The 18,445-nt window shown below is 41.3% G+C and overlaps 3 protein-coding genes across 6 annotated transcripts; 1 reads left to right on the plus strand and 2 right to left on the minus strand.

Moving 5' to 3' along the window:
- LOC106606748 (immunoglobulin superfamily member 6) lies at positions 1 to 3,866 on the minus strand. Of its 2 annotated transcripts, none has more exons than XM_014203111.2 (6): positions 3,593 to 3,866; positions 1,814 to 2,155; positions 1,543 to 1,643; positions 1,336 to 1,386; positions 896 to 1,006; positions 1 to 664 (listed from the first exon to the last, which is right to left on the minus strand). In XM_014203111.2, the coding sequence occupies exons 2-6, from the start codon at positions 2,148 to 2,150 to the stop codon at positions 614 to 616; spliced, it is 651 nt and encodes a 216-aa protein (XP_014058586.1). In that variant the 5' UTR covers positions 2,151 to 2,155; positions 3,593 to 3,866; the 3' UTR covers positions 1 to 613. The 2 variants fall into 2 exon arrangements, with proteins under 2 accessions (XP_014058586.1, XP_014058585.1); XM_014203110.2 differs by lacking the exon at positions 3,593 to 3,866 and adding an exon at positions 2,302 to 2,664.
- On the plus strand, positions 2,744 to 6,833 carry LOC106606750 (ER lumen protein-retaining receptor 2). The gene is made up of 5 exons (XM_014203112.2): positions 2,744 to 2,991; positions 4,298 to 4,398; positions 4,707 to 4,865; positions 5,011 to 5,263; positions 5,519 to 6,833. Exons 1-5 carry the CDS (start codon positions 2,901 to 2,903, stop codon positions 5,551 to 5,553), a joined length of 639 nt encoding a protein of 212 aa, XP_014058587.1. The 5' UTR covers positions 2,744 to 2,900; the 3' UTR covers positions 5,554 to 6,833.
- Positions 6,834 to 6,907: 74 nt separating this feature from the next.
- Positions 6,908 to 11,708, minus strand: LOC106606751 (lipid droplet assembly factor 1). 3 transcript variants are annotated; one of them, XM_014203113.2, is made up of 6 exons: positions 11,607 to 11,708; positions 11,107 to 11,212; positions 10,797 to 10,965; positions 10,465 to 10,603; positions 10,303 to 10,362; positions 6,908 to 8,545 (listed from the first exon to the last, which is right to left on the minus strand). In XM_014203113.2, exons 2-6 carry the CDS (start codon positions 11,200 to 11,202, stop codon positions 8,506 to 8,508), a joined length of 504 nt encoding a protein of 167 aa, XP_014058588.1. In that variant the 5' UTR covers positions 11,203 to 11,212; positions 11,607 to 11,708; the 3' UTR covers positions 6,908 to 8,505. The 3 variants fall into 3 exon arrangements, with proteins under 3 accessions (XP_014058588.1, XP_014058591.1, XP_014058589.1); XM_014203116.2 differs by having other exon boundaries at positions 11,489 to 11,617; XM_014203114.2 differs by lacking the exon at positions 11,607 to 11,708 and adding an exon at positions 11,489 to 11,600 and having other exon boundaries at positions 10,303 to 10,359.
- Between the last annotated feature and the right edge of the window lie 6,737 nt (positions 11,709 to 18,445).

Consider the following 18,445-nt stretch of genomic DNA (forward strand, 5'->3'; position numbering starts at 1 on the left):
TTACTTTCACATAGTTTATTAGTTTGCGGACTTTGTTCTCCAAACAAATTGAATGTAAAACAGATATTTTCTTTGACATTGTGTTTACTACATACTGTTATCATGGGACCTGAACCATTGTGATGTTGTGCCTTTGTCTAAATAGTTAATACCAAACAAATATGCAATTACTTTTCATTCAAATGATTTGCATTAATTTGTTGGGGAATGTTTTCTACAAGTCCATTTACACTGTTTCCATTTGAATTAAAAACAAGCCTTCATTCAAATAACTTGCACGTGTTATTTACGTTGACTTGAAACTGAAACATGGACAAAAAAAATGGATATTCAAATAGGTGAACTTCAGATTCAGTAGAGGGACTTCTGTTTTTCTTTCTGATTAATTTGAAGTTCATCAAATCGGGATTGTTTTTGTCTTGTTACTCTCTTTGGTTAAGGTCAGGGTCAGTTTTAGATTTTGGTTAGTCGTTTTGCAGGTCAGCAGTGTCCTTATAGTTTACAGTCTCCCCCGCCTGAAAATCAGTCTGTGTAGCCTGAAGATCAGTCTGTGTAGCCTGAAGATCAGTCTGTAGGGAAGTAGCTGTCATTAGCGGTTCTCCTTTTTGTTGAGTCACTGGTTTTGGTAAATGTCCTCTGGATGGTTGGAGTGGGGGCTTTCAACCTGCAAGACGATTCAGTTGAGTTTATCAGCTGTCGAGTCAACATGGTGTAGATTAGATGTGTTGATGGAGTAGAGTTTGCTTAAGAACAAGGTGTGATAATTTAGTCAATTGAAAACAGGTTGATATAACTGAGTCATAACATAAAATCTAAGCACTTTCCTAGCCTCTCTCATACTCAATAGGAAAGCCAATAAGCCATATTAGGAAAATGCAATGTGACCATCCCGTACCTTGTTTTGAGCAGGGCCACTGTGGTTGGGGTTTTTCTTGTTACTTCGTAACTTCCTCTTGCCGTACAGCTCTTGCACAACAGCACCAAACTGTACTTGAACTTTATTCTTCTGTAAGAGAATGAACAGCAAACAAATCGGTTACATCGCAGTGGTAAATAACAACTAAAAAGTGTTGTATTTCCTTGTCTTTCTGCAATGTAAACATACATTAAAGTCTCAACATTGTGAGACAGGATTATACTAGGAATTTACTGAAGAGGAATACCCCCTCTTACAAAACAATGATAGCAAGGGCTAGGGCTTGTTTAAGACATTGGGCTTTCCACAACATGGTGAAACTAAATATTGTGAACACATTGCACATTGTGGTGGTATCAAGTATTCTTTAAGACATCATGAACAACTTCAGTGAGGCAGTACAAAAGAGAAGACTGCACCTGGATGTCACTCTTCTCTGTGCCTCTGCAAACGGCAATGTCTTTCCCAGTCTAGTGTAGAATGAGCAGGTTAGAATCCAATGTAGACTAGATGATTATGATGGTTGCATGATTGGTCAATATATTTTATGCACTGTTATGTCTCAAACAACAACCAATTCACAATGATCATTATATGTATGTATCTAGAGTAATACAATAACTTACCTTCTTACGAATGATCAGAATCAGTATTGCCAGGCTGTACAAGACCAACAGGACAAACAGCAGGCACAGCAAAACATGCCAGGCCATCTGCATGCCCCTCTCTGAAAGCACACAGAACTGTCACTTGGTTTTCATATAGTTGTAAAGGCAAAACTTGAGTAGAACTGAAAAGTCCCCCTTGCTACCCCAAACACTCTAACCCATAGAGATACATTAAATGATGAGTAATAATTTCAAATGACACATGTTCTATTTAATTCTATGCTCTTACCTCTCACCACCAGCGTGGTGCCCTGCCCTATCTCCTGTGCCCGGCTGCATACCACGTCTCTAAACACGGCAGCACAGTGGTACACTCCGCTGTCATTGACCTGGAGTGAGTTGATATTTAGGCTGTTTCTCTCCAGGCTGTATTTGTGTTGCTGGGTCATCAGATCGACCGAGTGGTGAGCGTCCTGCTTGAAGACGAACCAGAGGACATCAATTTTCCTATTGGTATCATATGCGATGTTACAGGGGAGAGAGGCTGACTGACCCCCTATCCGCCAAATGTTCTCGTCTGGCTGGTGTAACGATAACCCTGCGGGGCAGTTTTCCTTGTTCTCCATGATGTCTGGAGTAAAAAGAGATACAGGTACAATCATAAAGTTGTACTCTCAATCGTTATAAGTGAAGCTAATATGGAATCAAAACAGTTTTAATCTGATATTTTATCATACTGACATAAAGATACATTTAATTTTGCTGATATGTCCTTACCGGCTGTCGAGATTAATTCGCGTGATAGAGGAGAACACTGATAAATCCGTTTTTATGAAAACATAATGTTGACACCATAAGTGTGTGCGCGTTGTGATCTCATGACTAAGTGTGCAATAGACAGAACAGGAAGATGGATGTTTTCACTTCTCTCAGTTTTCCATCCTGTTTACTAAGTATCTCATCATTATGTGTTTGGTGTTGTAATCCCAAACTAATTTTCTCACAGTTGTCAGTCAAAATTGTCTTCTCGTAGTAATGTTGCAGCATCAGCGAGACGTGGGAATCAATCTGTTCGCCGTTCTTCAAATTCAAGGCCCTGGCATGACGGTCACATTGAGTATTATTCAACTAGACATTCTTACCAATGGATGCTGGTGGGCGTGTTTAGCACAGGTGTCACTCAAACCGCTGTATCCAATCCGAACACAACTTGCTTTGTAATTTACGTTTTTCTTACGCCCCCTTCCACGTCGACTTGCCCTATCGCCATATTTCAACTCGTTGCATCAAAAAAGGGATAGTGAAGCCGGTTAAATAAATTAGATAGAAAGCTAGTTTAAACCAGAAAAAGTTAAAAGAAGGCATCAGCTCTAGCAATGAACATCTTCAGGTTAACGGGAGACCTCTCTCACTTGGCAGCTATCATCATTCTCCTGCTCAAAATATGGAAAACCAGGTCGTGTGCTGGTGAGTATATTAGCTACTAAAATGTATATTTCTTCAAATGACTTATTGGCTATGTGCTGTTTACTTATGTATTTAGTTTGCCGTCTGCCCATATTCCAACCCATCCAGTTAGCTGTAGTTTAGATCCCTGTAGACAGCTAGCTAACATGGATAGTTAACGTTATATTCCGAACCCACTGATATTTACCTGCTAACTGCAGAACAAACAAGCAATGAATGGCATTTTAAGTGCTGATCAGTATATATAATGCATCATGAAACAATTATATGCAGATCATGTTGTGTTCGCTAACTAGTGAGCTTCAATTGGTTGAACGTTAGCTACTTCACCACCGTAGCATGTCAACTTGTTAGCTGTCTATTCTAGCGCGGCAACTTGGATTGCTCTGATTTTAAAGTTAACTACTAGCTATACGGATTACTGTTTAATCAAAGCCTTCATTGAATATCTGGTTTGCCACCTATGTAACTGGTAGCTAACTTGCTACGCAAAACATGTTAACTACGGTATCTAATTAGCTAGTTACGTGTAACAGCCAAAATAGTCGATTAAAAAAAAAAATCGATTGCTCATAGAGTGATGCAAGTTTGGACACTGTACCGTGCTTTCAGATGAGGTATTTATTAAGAACTTCTGTTTAAACATCCCGTCTAGTGTCACCTTGTTTTCTGCAACAGTCTGGCATGCGAGTTCACTCAATGTAGCCTGGCGTTTGATTGTTAGATCTGGACTCTGACGTGGCATTCTAGAAAGTCTCACGAAATTAAATTAGGTGGAAAGGAATCAATGCATTCCTACTCATAAGTAGTCGACACTTCTACATTTATGTCTCAAATTAGCTGAACACATCCTATATTCTAAACACTCGCACACGTTTCTCTCATCGACCTTGTTTGCATCGAATTAATTTGCCTTTGGGGCATTAGGATCTGCTGTCTTTTTCTAATACCAGTCACTGTAATATATGGAATAAATACGTTTTCTTGTGCACATTGCGATTAGGCCTACATGGAGATGCATTAGTTGCAGAGTGATCACCCTGGTCTTAAGATGCAGCTGCATTTCTTGATGTAGTCAGACATGGGGTTTGTCTCATTCACATTTCCAACTGCTGTTGATAAGATACTGTCATACTTGCAGCCCTGACCGGGCAGGGGCTTGCAAAGGAAGACTATTTCAGAAGTTGTGAAGGACTTGCCATTCTTCCAGAACTTGTTCTTGAAGTGATGCAAAACTAGAAGAATTTCTTATTTCATTCCAGGGTATTATCTGTCCTACTGTTGTAAAACTGGTTGTCCCTTCCAGGTATCTCCGGGAAGAGCCAGATCCTGTTTGCTTTGGTCTTCACTACTCGCTACCTGGACCTCCTCACCTCCTTCATTTCCCTCTACAACACCACCATGAAGGTAAGAGGATGGCAGGGCCTTAATACTGAGCCTTCGTTTCCTTCTCTCCATACCTCCAAACCACTGATAGTAGTGATTAAGTGTTATGAGTTGGGCCAGGCGGAATCTGTGGAATCCCTTACAGAGTTGACTGCATAAGCAATTGACAACGTCATCACCAAATCTCTCTGGGGCTTCAGATAAGTTCTATCTGTAGATTTCTTCTGGACCTAGTCCTTATGAGAGACGCTCTAGACTGTGCTACTATTTTCTTCTCAGCACCATTAACATGGGATACCTTCATTTTCTCCCTCTCCTCTTCCCTGCAGGTGATCTACATTGGTTGTGCCTACGCCACTGTCTACCTGATCTACATGAAGTTCAAGGCCACCTACGATGGGAACCATGACAGCTTCCGAATGGAGTTCCTGGTGGTTCCTGTAGGGGGCCTCGCATGCCTGGTCAACCATGACTTCTCTTTCCTAGAGGTTAGAGACATTTACATTACATATGAAGGAGAAACCCCTAGTTGATGGCTACTTAACCTATTCCACATGGTCAGTTGTTAGCGGGTGGGTGGATGAGATTAATGGCTAATATACAGTGTTGTGTTTGTCTTTCTCTTTCTATCAGATCCTGTGGACATTCTCCATCTACCTGGAGTCGGTGGCCATCCTGCCCCAGCTCTTCATGATCAGTAAGACTGGTGAGGCGGAGACCATCACCACCCACTACCTGTTCTTCCTGGGTCTCTACCGGGCCCTGTACCTCTTCAACTGGATCTGGCGCTTTTACTTTGAGGGTTTCTTTGACATGATCGCCATTGTGGCCGGCATGGTGCAGACCATCCTCTACTGCGACTTTTTCTACCTTTATGTCACCAAAGGTGAGTGTCCACCTAAATGTCCACCTCTGATTTATGTTCTGCCATCTGTGTATTCGCTGTTTGACCTTCTGGTATTTTATGTATGCGTAAGTAAGCATTGTTGAGTTTGTAGGACTACATCATATCCTAAACGAGTTATAATCTATCTAGATACACTTTGAATGTTGTAGTACACAGGAGTCAGCACACTGCAAGGGAAATGCATTAAAAAATAAAATAATTGGACCCTCTGACATGTATCTCAATAATCCTCAGTGCTGAAAGGAAAGAAGCTGAGCCTGCCAGCATGAGCGGTTCAGACGGAGACCCCGTGTCTCCCAGCAGACTCAGGGTGCGTGGAGATAACATCATGGAACCCCACCGAGCGAACGCAAGATGCCTGAGAGACAGAGCGACTCAAGGGGGAAAAACACTAGTCTTCTTCATGAATAACTTTGAACTGGTAAACAACAAACGGCTCCAAAACTGAATGGGAGGTCATCCCAGGTCTTCACGCAGTCTTCAGATATCTATTTTTAGCATCTTGCCTTACCTTTTCTCATTGCTGTTCAAAATAGAAAGAAAACATGTTTTGTTTTTTCAACATGTGAGGTGTGCTCTTTGATGGCTCAATATGCATTGTATCGATTAGGGTTGACTCAATGCAAAGTACCATGCCAAACTTCAAAATGAGATGCAAAAATCTAGTCTGTATGATTAAGATGGAAACGATGTGTCAAGGAGTATTATGTAATGATTTTTATGTCTTGCTATTTTTTCATACATAGTTTTTTATGTGACTGTACCCCCTTGGCCAATGTATTATTCACAACTACATTTACTTATGTTTTGTAGGTGCTCTTTCATTTGGATATCCCAGTTTGCACTCCTCTCTTGAAAAAGTTATCCTGCAAAGCCCACTTCTGGGTTCTTGTTTTTATAGAACCCTTTGCCCAATATTCTTTTTCTCCAGTTGCCCTTTTGACATTTTTGGTAAAATTTGCTTCAATGCAGTTGTCAAATTTGAAAAGCATAAATTCTTCATCTTTGTGTCCTCCATTTATGTACATACTTGCCATTCTAAGATGAAGTTCCCATCTTAACATGATACATATCACCTTTCACATCACCAACCAAGACGACTTTATTGCATTACTTAGGCCCAGCCTCAGCTTGTTCAACATTGGAAGTAATTTAGGGGTCCGTGTCAGTAAATGTGCTTCTCGCGATAGGGCTATTTGGTTTATTTTCAATGCAGTCATAGACTAAGGTTAATTTGATTGAATACTGTAATTGCCTTACTTGTCAGTTTTTTTAGCTGTTTAAATAAAGATGCAGTCATTTGTCACAGAGGTAAAAGACCCATTGAAATATACATGATATTCTAGAACAGGGTTGAGGAGGAATGTGTGTTAGATATGGTGTTTGGTATGTATGCATTTGAGTTAAATGTTGAGATTTGACCAATTTTCCCAGCTAAGTAAACCCCCATAGTCTTTTCATTTGAGTCATTCCTATAGCTTCTTTTGTTTTAAGTTGCATGATAACTGTGATACCACCTCACCTCCAATAAACTTTTTATGAAAAAGCACAATTTTACCTTGTTAATGTGAAAAAACACCTATGTACAGACAGCTAAAAAAAGATTAGCCAAAAAATGGTAAGTACTTTAGAATTACTTGTATTTTATTAGAATCCCCATTAGCTGTTGTGAAAGCAGCAGCTACGATTCATGGGGTCCACATTAAACATGACAATACAGAACATTTAACAAGAACTGCTCAAGGCCAGAACTACAAATCTGTGAAGGGTCAATTACAAATGGGCACACTTTTGTACATTAGAAAAATATCTTACAATATTGAGACACTGGCTTTCTAGAGCAAATCAATTTAGTGCAGTTGAAGTGATTTACTTGAAACATTCCATCAAAGTAACATCTCACCACTAATCTTCAGAGGAAAAGGTACATTCAATTGAATACATATAAAAACACTTTTTGATACAAATCATCAGTCACTATCTCTATTAGTGCATACTTGACATTTCTGGTTTACACAAACTGACATGACCTTAGTAACAGAAACTAGCTCCCACTGTTCAAATGGCCCACAGATTTTAAACTTAAATGACTGACCTGTTATTAATCCTATGTGGATCAAAACTAGAGGAGCGCATTTAATAAAATCTTTGGAAAATGTACAATATGGATTATAGCATACTGCACACATTGTTTACAAAATACACAGATTATTGTCAAATACAATGTAGCAGTAAACATGTATATTATTTGCACTGCTACCTGGTCATCTGTCATGTTCTAAATGGGCTTCGTTTAACAAATCATTTCTACCATTACAGGTGCTTAGTCACCTCTCCATTGCAAATGATGAGGACAATAAAAACCAAGGTACATTCATTGCATGTAACATCTGACAATCAGACTAGCAACCGATAGCAGCTTGAATTTCAACTATGTTTATGTATAAAATATACATCTTTGTACTCTTAACCCTTAGAAAGATCAAGAAAATAGAGATAATAGTACAAATGCTATAATGCAATAAAAGAAATCAACAATCAATGTGCCTACATTGTCAGGTGAAATTATACAACCTCTAGAATCATATAAAGAAATATTAATACTTGTATCAAATGGTGATGATTCCATTGGACTGTTTGGATAATAGATTTTTGTAGTTAAAGGCCCAGGGCAGTCAAAGACATGATTTTTCTGTTTTATAAATATTTGTAGAGTATGAGGTTGGAATAATACTGTGCAATTGTGAAAATGATGCCCTTTCAGTGCAAGAGCTGTTTGAAAAGACCTGAAATTTCAGCTTGTTTTGGTGGGCTGAAAATGTGGCCTGCCTGTTGACATCACCTGGCAGTAAATTAGTTAATAGACCAATAAGAAAGTGAGTTCCAAACATCTCTGACAATAACAGCTATTTTTCAGTTTTTCCCTCCCCACTTAGATCTAAACAATTATTGCTTGAGAACATGCTCTTTGCTAAGAAGCAATTTTTTCTTGTTTTAATTTAAAACAAATCACAGTAAGGTACGTATTAGCCAGAAATGATTTGATATTGAGATAAAAACAGCTGCATTGGGCCTTTAATGAAAAGTCAACCTGAGGTTTTACTCTATCTAGTTCTCAAGTCTAGAGGAACCCCAATCTGCCAGTGAGAGGACTGCAGTGCAGTGATCAGTATACGATTGTGTCTATAGAAGGCCATCTCCATCACTGACGCTGCAGCTCCTTAAACCTCCGGCTTCCCATAGGCTTCTTCATCTTCTTCTCTGTCAGATTTTAAAGTAGGGGAGAGAACAAACAATTTGAGGATTAAATTAAAGGGACACTTTAAACTTATGAGCAACAACATTGTATGATAGTTAAAGTACACCTTAGCCAAATACCTTTAAACTCAGTATTTCACAATTCCTGACATTTAATACTAGTAAAAATTCCATCTTAGGTCAGTTAGGATCACCACTTTATTTTAAGAATGTGAAATGTCAGAATAATAGTAGAGAGAATGATTTATTTCAGCTTTTATTTCTTTCATCACATTCCCAGTTGGTCAGAAGTTTAGATACACTCAATTAGTATTTGGTAGCATTGCATTTAAATTGTAAAACTTGGGCCAAATGTTTCGGGCAGCCTTCCACAATAAGTTGAGTGAATTTTGGCCTATTCCTCCTGACAGAGCTGGTGTAACTTAGTCAGGTTTGTAGGCCTCCTTGCTCGCAAACGCTTTTTCAGTTCTGCCCACAAATTGTCTATGGGATTGAGGTCAGGGCTTTGTGATGGCCACTCCAATACCTTGACTTTGTTGTCCGTAAGCCATTTTGCCACAACTTTGGAAGTATGCTTGGGGTCATTGTCCATTTGGAAGACCCATTTGTGACCAAGCTTTAACTTCCTGACTGATGTCTTGAGATGTTGCTTCAATATATCCACATCATTTCCCTGCCTCATGATGCCATCTATTTTGTGAAGTGCACCAGTCCCTCCTGCAGCAAAGCACCCCCACAACATGATGCTGCCACACACGTGCTTCACGGTTGGGATGGTGTTCTTCGGCTTGCAAGCATCCCCCTTTCTCCTCCAAACATAACAATGGTCATTATGGCCAAACAGTTCTATTTTTTGTTTCATCAGACCAGAGGACATTTCTCCAAAAAGTACGATCTTTGTCCCCATGTGCAGTTGCAAACAGTAGTCTGGCTTTTTTTATGGCGGTTTTGGAGCACTGGCTTCTTCCTTGCTGAGCGGCCTTTCAGGTTATGTCAATATAGGACTCATTTTACTGTGGATATAGATACTTTTGTACCTGTTTCCTCCAGCATCTTCACAAGGTCCTTTACTGTTCTGGGATTGATTTGCACTTTTGGCACCAAAGTACGTTCATCTCTAGGAGACAGAACGCGTCTCCTTCCTGAGCGGTATGACGGCTGCGTGGTCCCATGGTGTTTATACTTGCATACTATTGTTTGTACAGATGAACGTGGTACCTTCAGGCATTTGGAAATTGCTCCCAAGGATGAACCAGACTTGTGGAAGTCTACAATTTCTTTTCTGAGGTCTTGGCTGATTTCTTTAGATTTTCCCATGATGTCAAGCAAAGAGGCACTGAGTTTGAAGATAGGCCTTGAAATACATCGACAGGTATACCTCCAATTTACTCAAATGATGTCAATTAGCCTTTCAGAAGCTTCTAAAGCCATGACATGATTTTCTGGAATTTTCCAAGCTGTTTCAAGGCACAGTGAACTTAGTGTATGTAAATTTCTGATCCACTGGAATTGTGATACAGTGAATTAAGTGAAATAATCTGTCTGTAAACAATTGTTGGAAAAATGACTTGTGTCATGCACAAAGTAGATGTCCTAACCGACTTGCCAAAACTATAGTTTGTTAACAAGAAATATGTGGAGTGGTTGAAAGACGAGTTTTAATGACTCCAACCTAAGTGTATGTAAACTTCCGACTTCAACTGTATATCTAGAAAGGAGTTTTTGTTCATCAACCAAATAATGTGTTAAGTTGAACACACCCATCTTGTTCCATGACTGTTATATTTGTTGCAGGCTCCAACCTAGTGACTCGGTACCTACTGGCATTGGGTGAAAGAGAGAAAGAAAGAGGGAGAGAATGAGAATCTCAAATGAAGGGCCTCTGTGTGTGTGTGTTTACTACAGGCTGTGTGTTTCGATACCGCTGGCTGTAGTAGAAGTTGAGCACATTGTTAGAGGTAATGTAACAGGCACCGAGGACCAAGGAGACCAGGATGGCGAGGATGGCCAGAGCAGAGAGCACACACAGCAGACTGACCCCTCCCAGGGATAGCAGAAACACTGGAGGGAGAGGGAGGAGGTAGGAATAATGAGGAAAAACAAGAAAGGGTGAGAAAGGGTTTCAGTATTAGCCACCATCATTGTCCCTGATAGACAGGCATTCAGGCTAGTTGTTACACTACACAGCTGGGAAGAGTGTATTGGTACTGTAGTAGTGGACAGTAGGTATTGTATAGGTAGTGTGGGGACTTACCCTCCAATAAAACTAAACCCATGGTGGCACCAATGAATGTAACAGTGGCAAAGGTCAGGAAAATCCCAATGGGTACAGTGGCCATGGCGCCAAATACCAACACAGCCAGGGCTAAGAATGGGTGGCCATTGAGGAACTGCCCCATTGACGTGTTCATCAGCTCTGCCACCTAGTGAGGAGAGAGAAGTGTCATGAACATGCTTCACATGACCTATTGTCCTATTAAGAAGTAATAGGTCCCTACATGCCTGTCACTGTTAGACCAAGAGTTTGTAACAGTGTTGCTGAAGAGGAGACAGGGTGCAGTTACCTTGGGGTCATAGTACAGGCTGTCCATCATGCTACTCAAACTGCCTCGAAGCTGCAGTAGCCCTTTGGGGATATTTGTCACATTGTTGCACTGCATCGTTTGGTTTCTGTCATGCACAGAGGTGGAAGAAGAGGAGATAACAGGAGGGGGTGAGGGATACATTTACAAATAAATAAATGTCGCTATGTCACATAGTTTAGCTTCCTCTCATGGAAACACACATATGAATACCGAGTATCTAGCTAGTTCACTTATAAGTCTATTTCAGCAAAGCGCCTTGATGACACATCAGCTAACGTTAGTAGTAGCTAGGTTTCTTGGTTTGTTTACTTTCACTAACGTTAGCCTAACTGAATCGCTAAAGCTATTTCCAACGACTTACTAGCTAAAAAAGCAAGCAACACATTTAGTTACTCCTCAATCACACACGACTTTAATTTTAACACAGCAAATCGTGTAGTTCGCTACTAATCCAAACGTTTTGCGAAGCTGTTCGTTACCTTCTTCTTCTATAATATTATGGCGGTCCGCAAACAAACGTTATCGTTGAATGCCGCCACCTACTGTACTGGAGTGTCTAGTCAATCACAGTTTACGGACTAAAGAACCAAACCCTCCTATCTAATCCTGTACTACTCTGTTCGTTACCGACCTGTCAGTAAGTGTGCCGATTGGGTTGACGCTGCGTGTGAACTATCGCGAGGTTAACAAAAAGGTGTAAAATGCATAGAACAAAAATGACAAGGACTGAAAAGCATGTCTGACTGATACATAGAAATAGAACCTATAGAACAAACAACCCATTCAAGAAGTTTGCATCCAAATTATGTACCCTTCTCCCCAAGTGTACACAGAGAGGAATAGGCAGTGGTCAGTTTAAAAAAATATATAATAATAATCTTATACAAAGGACAACAGACAGAATCAAGGCTTGGACTGGCAACCCTTCAGTCTTGAGGCAAATGCTACATCCCTTTCTTCACAGATAAAATTACATAACTGTTGATGAGAACTGCACCTGTTTCTGGGAAATCATATGATACTGTAATACGAAAATAAAATATCTAGGTTATGTAAGAGCCCAGACAGCAAATAGATTACAACATGGAAGATCTCTATGCTAGGTGTGTTCACTGTGTGTGATATATGCCCTTCAGTAAGAGTGGTCTGGACACCCAAAAAAATTCTAACATTCCCCTAGATGTGGGCAGTGGGCTGTGCCTTCTCAAAAAGAAATCTGCAATAGTTTGGATCTCAGTACAAAATGTGAGACACATTGAAATATAATTAATAGAACTGAAAAAACACATAGAGACACATAGAAATTGAATTTATATAACTGGCATCCCCATTCAAGAAGGTTGCGTTCCAATTCTCTACCCTTCCCCCCCAAGTGTACACAGAGACGGATAGGCAGTGGTCAGTCAAATAAATATTTGCTTACTGGTCATGCAAAACTAAAACAGAAAAGCAACAAAACAAGATGATGCAAAATAACTTGTCTGTACTTCATGACAGAGAAAATAAACAGAGCCTGCCCACTGGTCATTCTCAAGCATGCCTCTCTTCCTTGCGCTCTTGCGAGCAGGGAAACACTGTGAGACATCTCACTCCTATTATCATAGAACCGGGGTTACACAAGTAGCCCTAAGTTCTATTTCAAATACTTGTTTCGATGTCTCACATTGGGATATAGCCAAGTCCCATATCGCAGACATGCTATCTGAAGCCAGGGTAGTCCCAACAGTATCACCCCTCAAAGGCTCCGACACTGAGAACAGTATGTGCCAATGAAGTTGTAATGACTTCCAGTCGGTAAAACCTCAAAAGTATGATTGGTGGCCCAACATGCCATCTCACAAATCTCTTATAAAGAGACGCCTTTGAACAGAGTTGACCCCCCTTACAGGAGGGCACCCAAGACACTAAGGAGTTGGTCACTGTTACGTCATACGCAAAGCACGTACTGTACATAAACAGTGGAGAAACTTCTTCTGTAGAAGTGAAGGGAGGCGGTTGGAAAGCCATAAGCTTTAAGGCGAGACAATTGTAATTGCAGCTGACCTTAGGCATAAATGCTGGGTTGGGTAACAATGTTAACTTGGATAACACCAGGGCAAACTGTAGGCACAACTGGTGGACTTTATCCTGAAAAGCCACCTTTAAGGTGCAATATTTCAACTCCACACTTTCCAGCGGTTCAAAAGGTTGCTGTGAAATCACCTCAAGCACAATAGACATATACCAAGATGGGGCTAAAGGCCTGGAGACTGGGCGTAAGCACCGCGCTCCCTTCATGAAATGACATAACAGAGGGTGTTTCCTTAATGTGTTGTTAAATCCTATCGACAGGCCGGCTAGATAGACCTTAACAGTGGAGAAAGCCTTCCCTCTGTCCAAAAGGTCCTGTAAAAACCATAAAAATTTGGATACAAAGCGATTGGTAAGGAATTATCTGTTTTAGATCACACCATGTCTCAAAAACACATCACTTGTTTCCATACAGTGAGCCTGTAGAAGGGGCTCTGGCACTTTGGATAGTCTCAATGACTCCAAGAAGCAAGCCTGTCGCATTTATCTTCAAGAGCCAGGCCAAGAGGGCCATGGTTAATATGTGAGGGTGGAACCTCTCTCTATTCACCTGGGTCAAGAGATCCCTGCATAGCACTAGTTGCCAGGGCTTGTTGTAAAGGAGGAGAATCTCCACTGACAAGAGTGTAGAGAGGAGTAGGCAGTCGCAGATTTGGAACTACTGAATGTATTTAAGCGCCATATATTAAAGCAAAACCCAACGTGCAAAATTATAAAGTACTCAGGAAATAGTAAGAGATTCCTCTCAGAAAAACAAGAAACATTTACAATGACCGACCAAGACAAATGACAGAGGGAGTATATATACAGTGATAGAGTGGGGATTGAAACCAGGTGTGTGTAATGATGACGAGACAAGTCCGGGTTGATGAGTGAAGGGTGTTTGCCAGCAGCAGGTTCGGCAGCAGCTAGAAGGCCTGCGATGGCAAACGCCGGAGCTGGATAGGAGGGGGAGCAAAAGCGAAGCATGGTGTGAAAAAGAGCTCCCCTTGCCATCAAAGGGGCTACAAAAATGAGAAATAATCCATATTTATTTATTTTTTATTTAACCTTTATTTAACTAGAAAAATCAGTTAAGAACAAATTCTTATTTACAATGACGGCCTACCAAAAGGCAAAAGGTCTCCTGCGGGAACGGGGGCCTGGGATAAAAAAATAAAAAAATAAATACAATATAAATATAAAGGACAAAACACACATCACAACAAGAGAGACACAACACTACATAAAGATAAAGAGAGACATACGACAAAGTAACAAGGCAGCAAAACATGACAACACAGCATGGTAGCAACACAACATGGCAGCAGGACAAAAACATGGTACAAACATTATTGGGCAAAGTCAACAGCACAAAGGTCAAGAAGGTAGAGACAACAATACATCATACAAAGCAGCCCCAACAGTCTGTAAGAGTGTCCATGATTGAGGCTTTGAATGAAGATATTGAGATTAAACTGTCCAGTTTGAGTGTTTGTTGCAGCTCTTTCCAGTCGCTAGCTGCAGCGAACTGAAAAGAGGAGCGATCCAGGGATGTGTGTGCTTTGGGGACGCTTAACAGAATGTGACTGGCAGAACGGGCGTTGTATGTGGAGAATGAGGGCTGCAGTAGATATCTCAGATAGGGGGGAGTGAGGCCTAAGAGGGTTTTATAAATAAGCATCAACCAGTGGGTCTTGCGATGGGTATACAGAGATGACCTGTTTACAGAGGAGTATAGAGTGCAGTGATGTGTCCTATAAGGAGCATTGGTGGCAAATCTGGTAAAGAACATCTAGCCGCTCGAGAGCACCCTTACCTGCCGATCTATAAATTATGTCATGGTCATCTGAATAGTTTGGCAGCTGGGGTGAAAGAGGATTGATTACAATATAGGAAACCAAGTCTAGATTTAACTTTAGCCTGCAGCTTTGATATGTGCTGAGAGAATGACAGTGCACCATCTAGCCATACTCCCAAGTACTTGTATGAGGTGACTACCTCTAAACCCTCAGAGGTAGTAATAACACCTGTAGGAGAGGGGCATTCTTCTTACCAAACCACATGACCTTTGTTTTGGAGGTGTTCAGAACAAGATTAAGGGTAGAGAAAGCTTGTGGGACACTAAGAAACCTTTGTTGAAGAGCATTTAACACAACATCTGGGGAGGGGCCAGCTGAGTAAAAGACTATCATCTGCATATAAATGGATGAGAGAGTTTCCTACTGCCTGAGGTATGTTGTCGATGTAAATTGAGAAGAGCGTGGGGCCTATGATTGAGCCTTGGGGTACTCCCTTGGTGACAGGCAGTGGCTGAGACAACACATTTTCAGACTTTATACACTGTACTCTTTGAGAGGGGTAGTTAGCAAAGCAGGCCAAAGACCGCTCAGAGACACCAATTCTCCTTAGTCGGTCCACAAGAATGGAATGGTCTACCATATCAAAAGTCAATAAAAATAGCAGCACAATATTGCTTAGAATCAAGGGCAAATGGTGACATCATTGAAGACCTTTAAGGTTGCAGTGACACATCCATAACCTGAGCGGAAACCAGATTGCATACCCGAGAGAATACTATAGACATCAAGAAAGCCAGTCAGTTGATTATCGACAAGTGTTTCCAACACTTTGATAAACAGGGCAAAATAGAAATAAGCCTATAACAGTTAGGATTAGCTTGATCTCCCCCTTTAAAGAAAGGACGAACTGTGGCTGCCTTCCAAGCAATGGGAACCTCCCCAGAAAGGAGAAACAGGTTAAAAAGGTTTAGATAGGCTTTGCGATGATAGGGGCAGCAACCTTAAAGAAGAAAGGGTCTAAACCATCTGACCCAGATGTATTTTTGGGGTCAAGTTTAAGGAGCTCCTTTAGCACCTCGGACTCAGTGGCTGCCTGAAGGGAGAAACTTTGTAGCAGGGCAGGGGAAAAAGAGGGAGAAGCATCGGGGATAGTCGCATAAGAAGGGGTGGGAGATGAGGAAATGTTGGATGTTTAAGGAGGCATGGCTGAGTCAAATAGGAATCCTGACTTAATGAAGTGGTGATTGAAGAGCTCAGCCATGTGCTTCTTGTCAGTTACAACCACATCATCAACATTAAGGGACATGGGCAGCTGTGAGGAGGAGGGTTTATTCTCCAGGTCTTTAACCGTTTTCCATAACTTCTTTGGGTTAGACCCACAGAGAGAGAACTGCTTCTTAAAGTAACTAACTTTGGCCTTCCGGATAGCCTGAGTGCACTTATTTCTCATTTGCCTGAACGATAGCCAGTCAGCCTGAGTATGCATGTGCTAGGCCTTTCGCCAAATGCAATTCTTGAGGTGGAGTAATTCTGCAAGATCACGGTCGAACCAGGGGCTGAACCTGTTTTTAATTCTCATTTTCTTTATGGGGGCGTGTTTGTTAACAATGCCACTGAAAATATAAATAAAGATGTTCCAAGCATCTTAGACAGAGGGGATCAAGCTGATTCTATACCATTTTACAGAGGCCAGTTCATGAAGGAAGGCTTGATCATTAAAGTTTTTTAGCAAGCGTCTATGACAAATCAGGACAGCCATTACGCACACAGTGTAAACACTGTAAAACAGTGATCACTAAGGTCATTACAGAAAATGCAAGACTGATACCTATCAGAATTATTTGTGAGGATAACATCGAGGAGAGTAGCCTTTTCTGGGTGTTTGGAGTCATACCTTGTGGGATTGGTGATAATCTGAGAAATATTAAGGGAGTCCCATTGCTTTGGGACTTGGTCAGGTTGTTTAAGTATGTCCCAGTTTAGGTCACCTAGCAGGACAAATTCTGACTTAGTGTAAGGGGCCAGGAGAGAGCTTAGGGCAGATAGGGTACAGGCCGGTGGGAATGGAGGACGATAGCACCTAGCAACAGTCAACAAAGAGCTATTTCAAAGTTTAATGCTTAAAACCAGCAAATCAAATTGTTTGGGGACAGACTTGGTAGAGACAACCGAGCACTGAAGGTGATCCTTGGTAAAGATTTCCGCTCCCCCACCTTTGGAAGATCTGTCTTGCCTAAAAGGGTTATAACCAGAAAGGTTAACAGCAGTATTCAAAGCACTCTTCCTTAACCACGTCTCAGTAATGACCAACACATCTGGATTGATCAGGTAAGATGAATACAAAGCCGGTGAGAGGTGGTTAGAATAGGATGGGAGGCCAAACGTCTGTGTAACCAATAGAGAGTCAGAGTCCCGAGTGTGGGAACAAACAGTCTGTCCCACAGTTTGATAAAGAAAGTTTGTAGTCAACAAAGTACACAGGAGTCACAAGGCAAATAGCAAAATGCACAATATTTAAAAATATATATATAACGACTTGGGGCTAGCCATTATAAGTTCAGAGTCACTCGCCCCAACAGTGCGTGTGTGCTGGAGGCGAGCGAAAGCTCGGGAGAGAGGGGTGAGTGTGGTGGAGGTACCTGTACCAGACAGGGAGGCCAGGGCAGACGGTGAACAGATCGCCAGGTGGAATCCAAGCAGCAGTGCAGCAGGCAATGGGAGTAGGTGTTTTGACTTTTTAACATTCATTTCCTGCAATCTTACACATTTTGCCATGGGTCATAGAGAAAATGTTTCAGTTTTAAAGCAAGTTTGATGCGTTTCTACACATTTTTCCATGTGGCTGAGGGAACATTTTGCAGTTTTACAGGTAATGCCTTGCAATTCTACACATTTTGCCATAGGGTGCAGAGAAATGTTTGCCATTTTTAGGCTTATTTCCTGAAATTCTACACATTTTGCCTTGACTTATGGCATGTTAGTATGATATCTGAGTGAGAGTTACTTACCAGAGCTGGCTAGGCTAACTTGCTGACATGGGCTAATTGAGTGACTGTCAGTGACCCCAACTGAATTCCTAATATTTGGAAAGTGATTTGCGGGCCGTGCCGCCTTTTACCCAATTTCTTGCATAAAGCATTACCTTTGGCCAAGGGTGTGCCGGTATATGCAATCTCAGTGGTACATCTCCTGCTATCGCAAAGAACAACGGGCAGTGCGTGTTTTTGTGCGATGCGAAAAGATCTATGCTGGCTAGACCGTATCTCTCCCAGTCTTGGTTCACCACCTGGGGATGGAGCCTCCAATCCCTGCATAGGGGATTCCCTCTGGACAACAAGTTCGCTCTCACATTTAGTACGCCTGGGACATGACTCACGTGTAGTGAAAGTAGGTGTGCCCTGCTCCACAAAATAATCTTGACAGCTATTCTGTGTAGATGCAGAGAGCGAGTGCCACCCTGGCAGTTG

Source organism: Salmo salar, chromosome ssa06 (genome assembly GCF_905237065.1).
Source record: "Salmo salar chromosome ssa06, Ssal_v3.1, whole genome shotgun sequence".
Taxonomy (NCBI): Eukaryota; Metazoa; Chordata; class Actinopteri; order Salmoniformes; family Salmonidae; genus Salmo; species Salmo salar.

Excerpts from the sequence above, each read along its gene's own strand:
- LOC106606748 (XM_014203111.2), bottom strand. The coding sequence starts at position 2,150 with ATGGAGAACAAGGAAAACTGCCCCGCAGGGTTATCGTTACACCAGCCA. Across the intron at positions 1,644-1,813 it reads CACCACGCTGGTGGTGAGAG|AGAGGGGCATGCAGATGGCC; the intron begins GTAAGAGCATAG and ends GTGTGCTTTCAG. Across the intron at positions 1,387-1,542 it reads TTCTGATCATTCGTAAGAAG|ACTGGGAAAGACATTGCCGT; the intron begins GTAAGTTATTGT and ends ATTCTACACTAG.
- LOC106606750 (XM_014203112.2), top strand. The coding sequence starts at position 2,901 with ATGAACATCTTCAGGTTAACGGGAGACCTCTCTCACTTGGCAGCTATC. Across the intron at positions 2,992-4,297 it reads GAAAACCAGGTCGTGTGCTG|GTATCTCCGGGAAGAGCCAG; the intron begins GTGAGTATATTA and ends TGTCCCTTCCAG. Across the intron at positions 4,866-5,010 it reads ATGACTTCTCTTTCCTAGAG|ATCCTGTGGACATTCTCCAT; the intron begins GTTAGAGACATT and ends TCTTTCTATCAG.
- LOC106606751 (XM_014203113.2), bottom strand. The coding sequence starts at position 11,202 with ATGCAGTGCAACAATGTGACAAATATCCCCAAAGGGCTACTGCAGCTT. Across the intron at positions 10,966-11,106 it reads GCCTGTACTATGACCCCAAG|GTGGCAGAGCTGATGAACAC; the intron begins GTAACTGCACCC and ends TCTCCTCACTAG. Across the intron at positions 8,546-10,302 it reads ACAGTCATGGAACAAGATGG|AGAAGAAGATGAAGAAGCCT; the intron begins GTGTGTTCAACT and ends AAAATCTGACAG.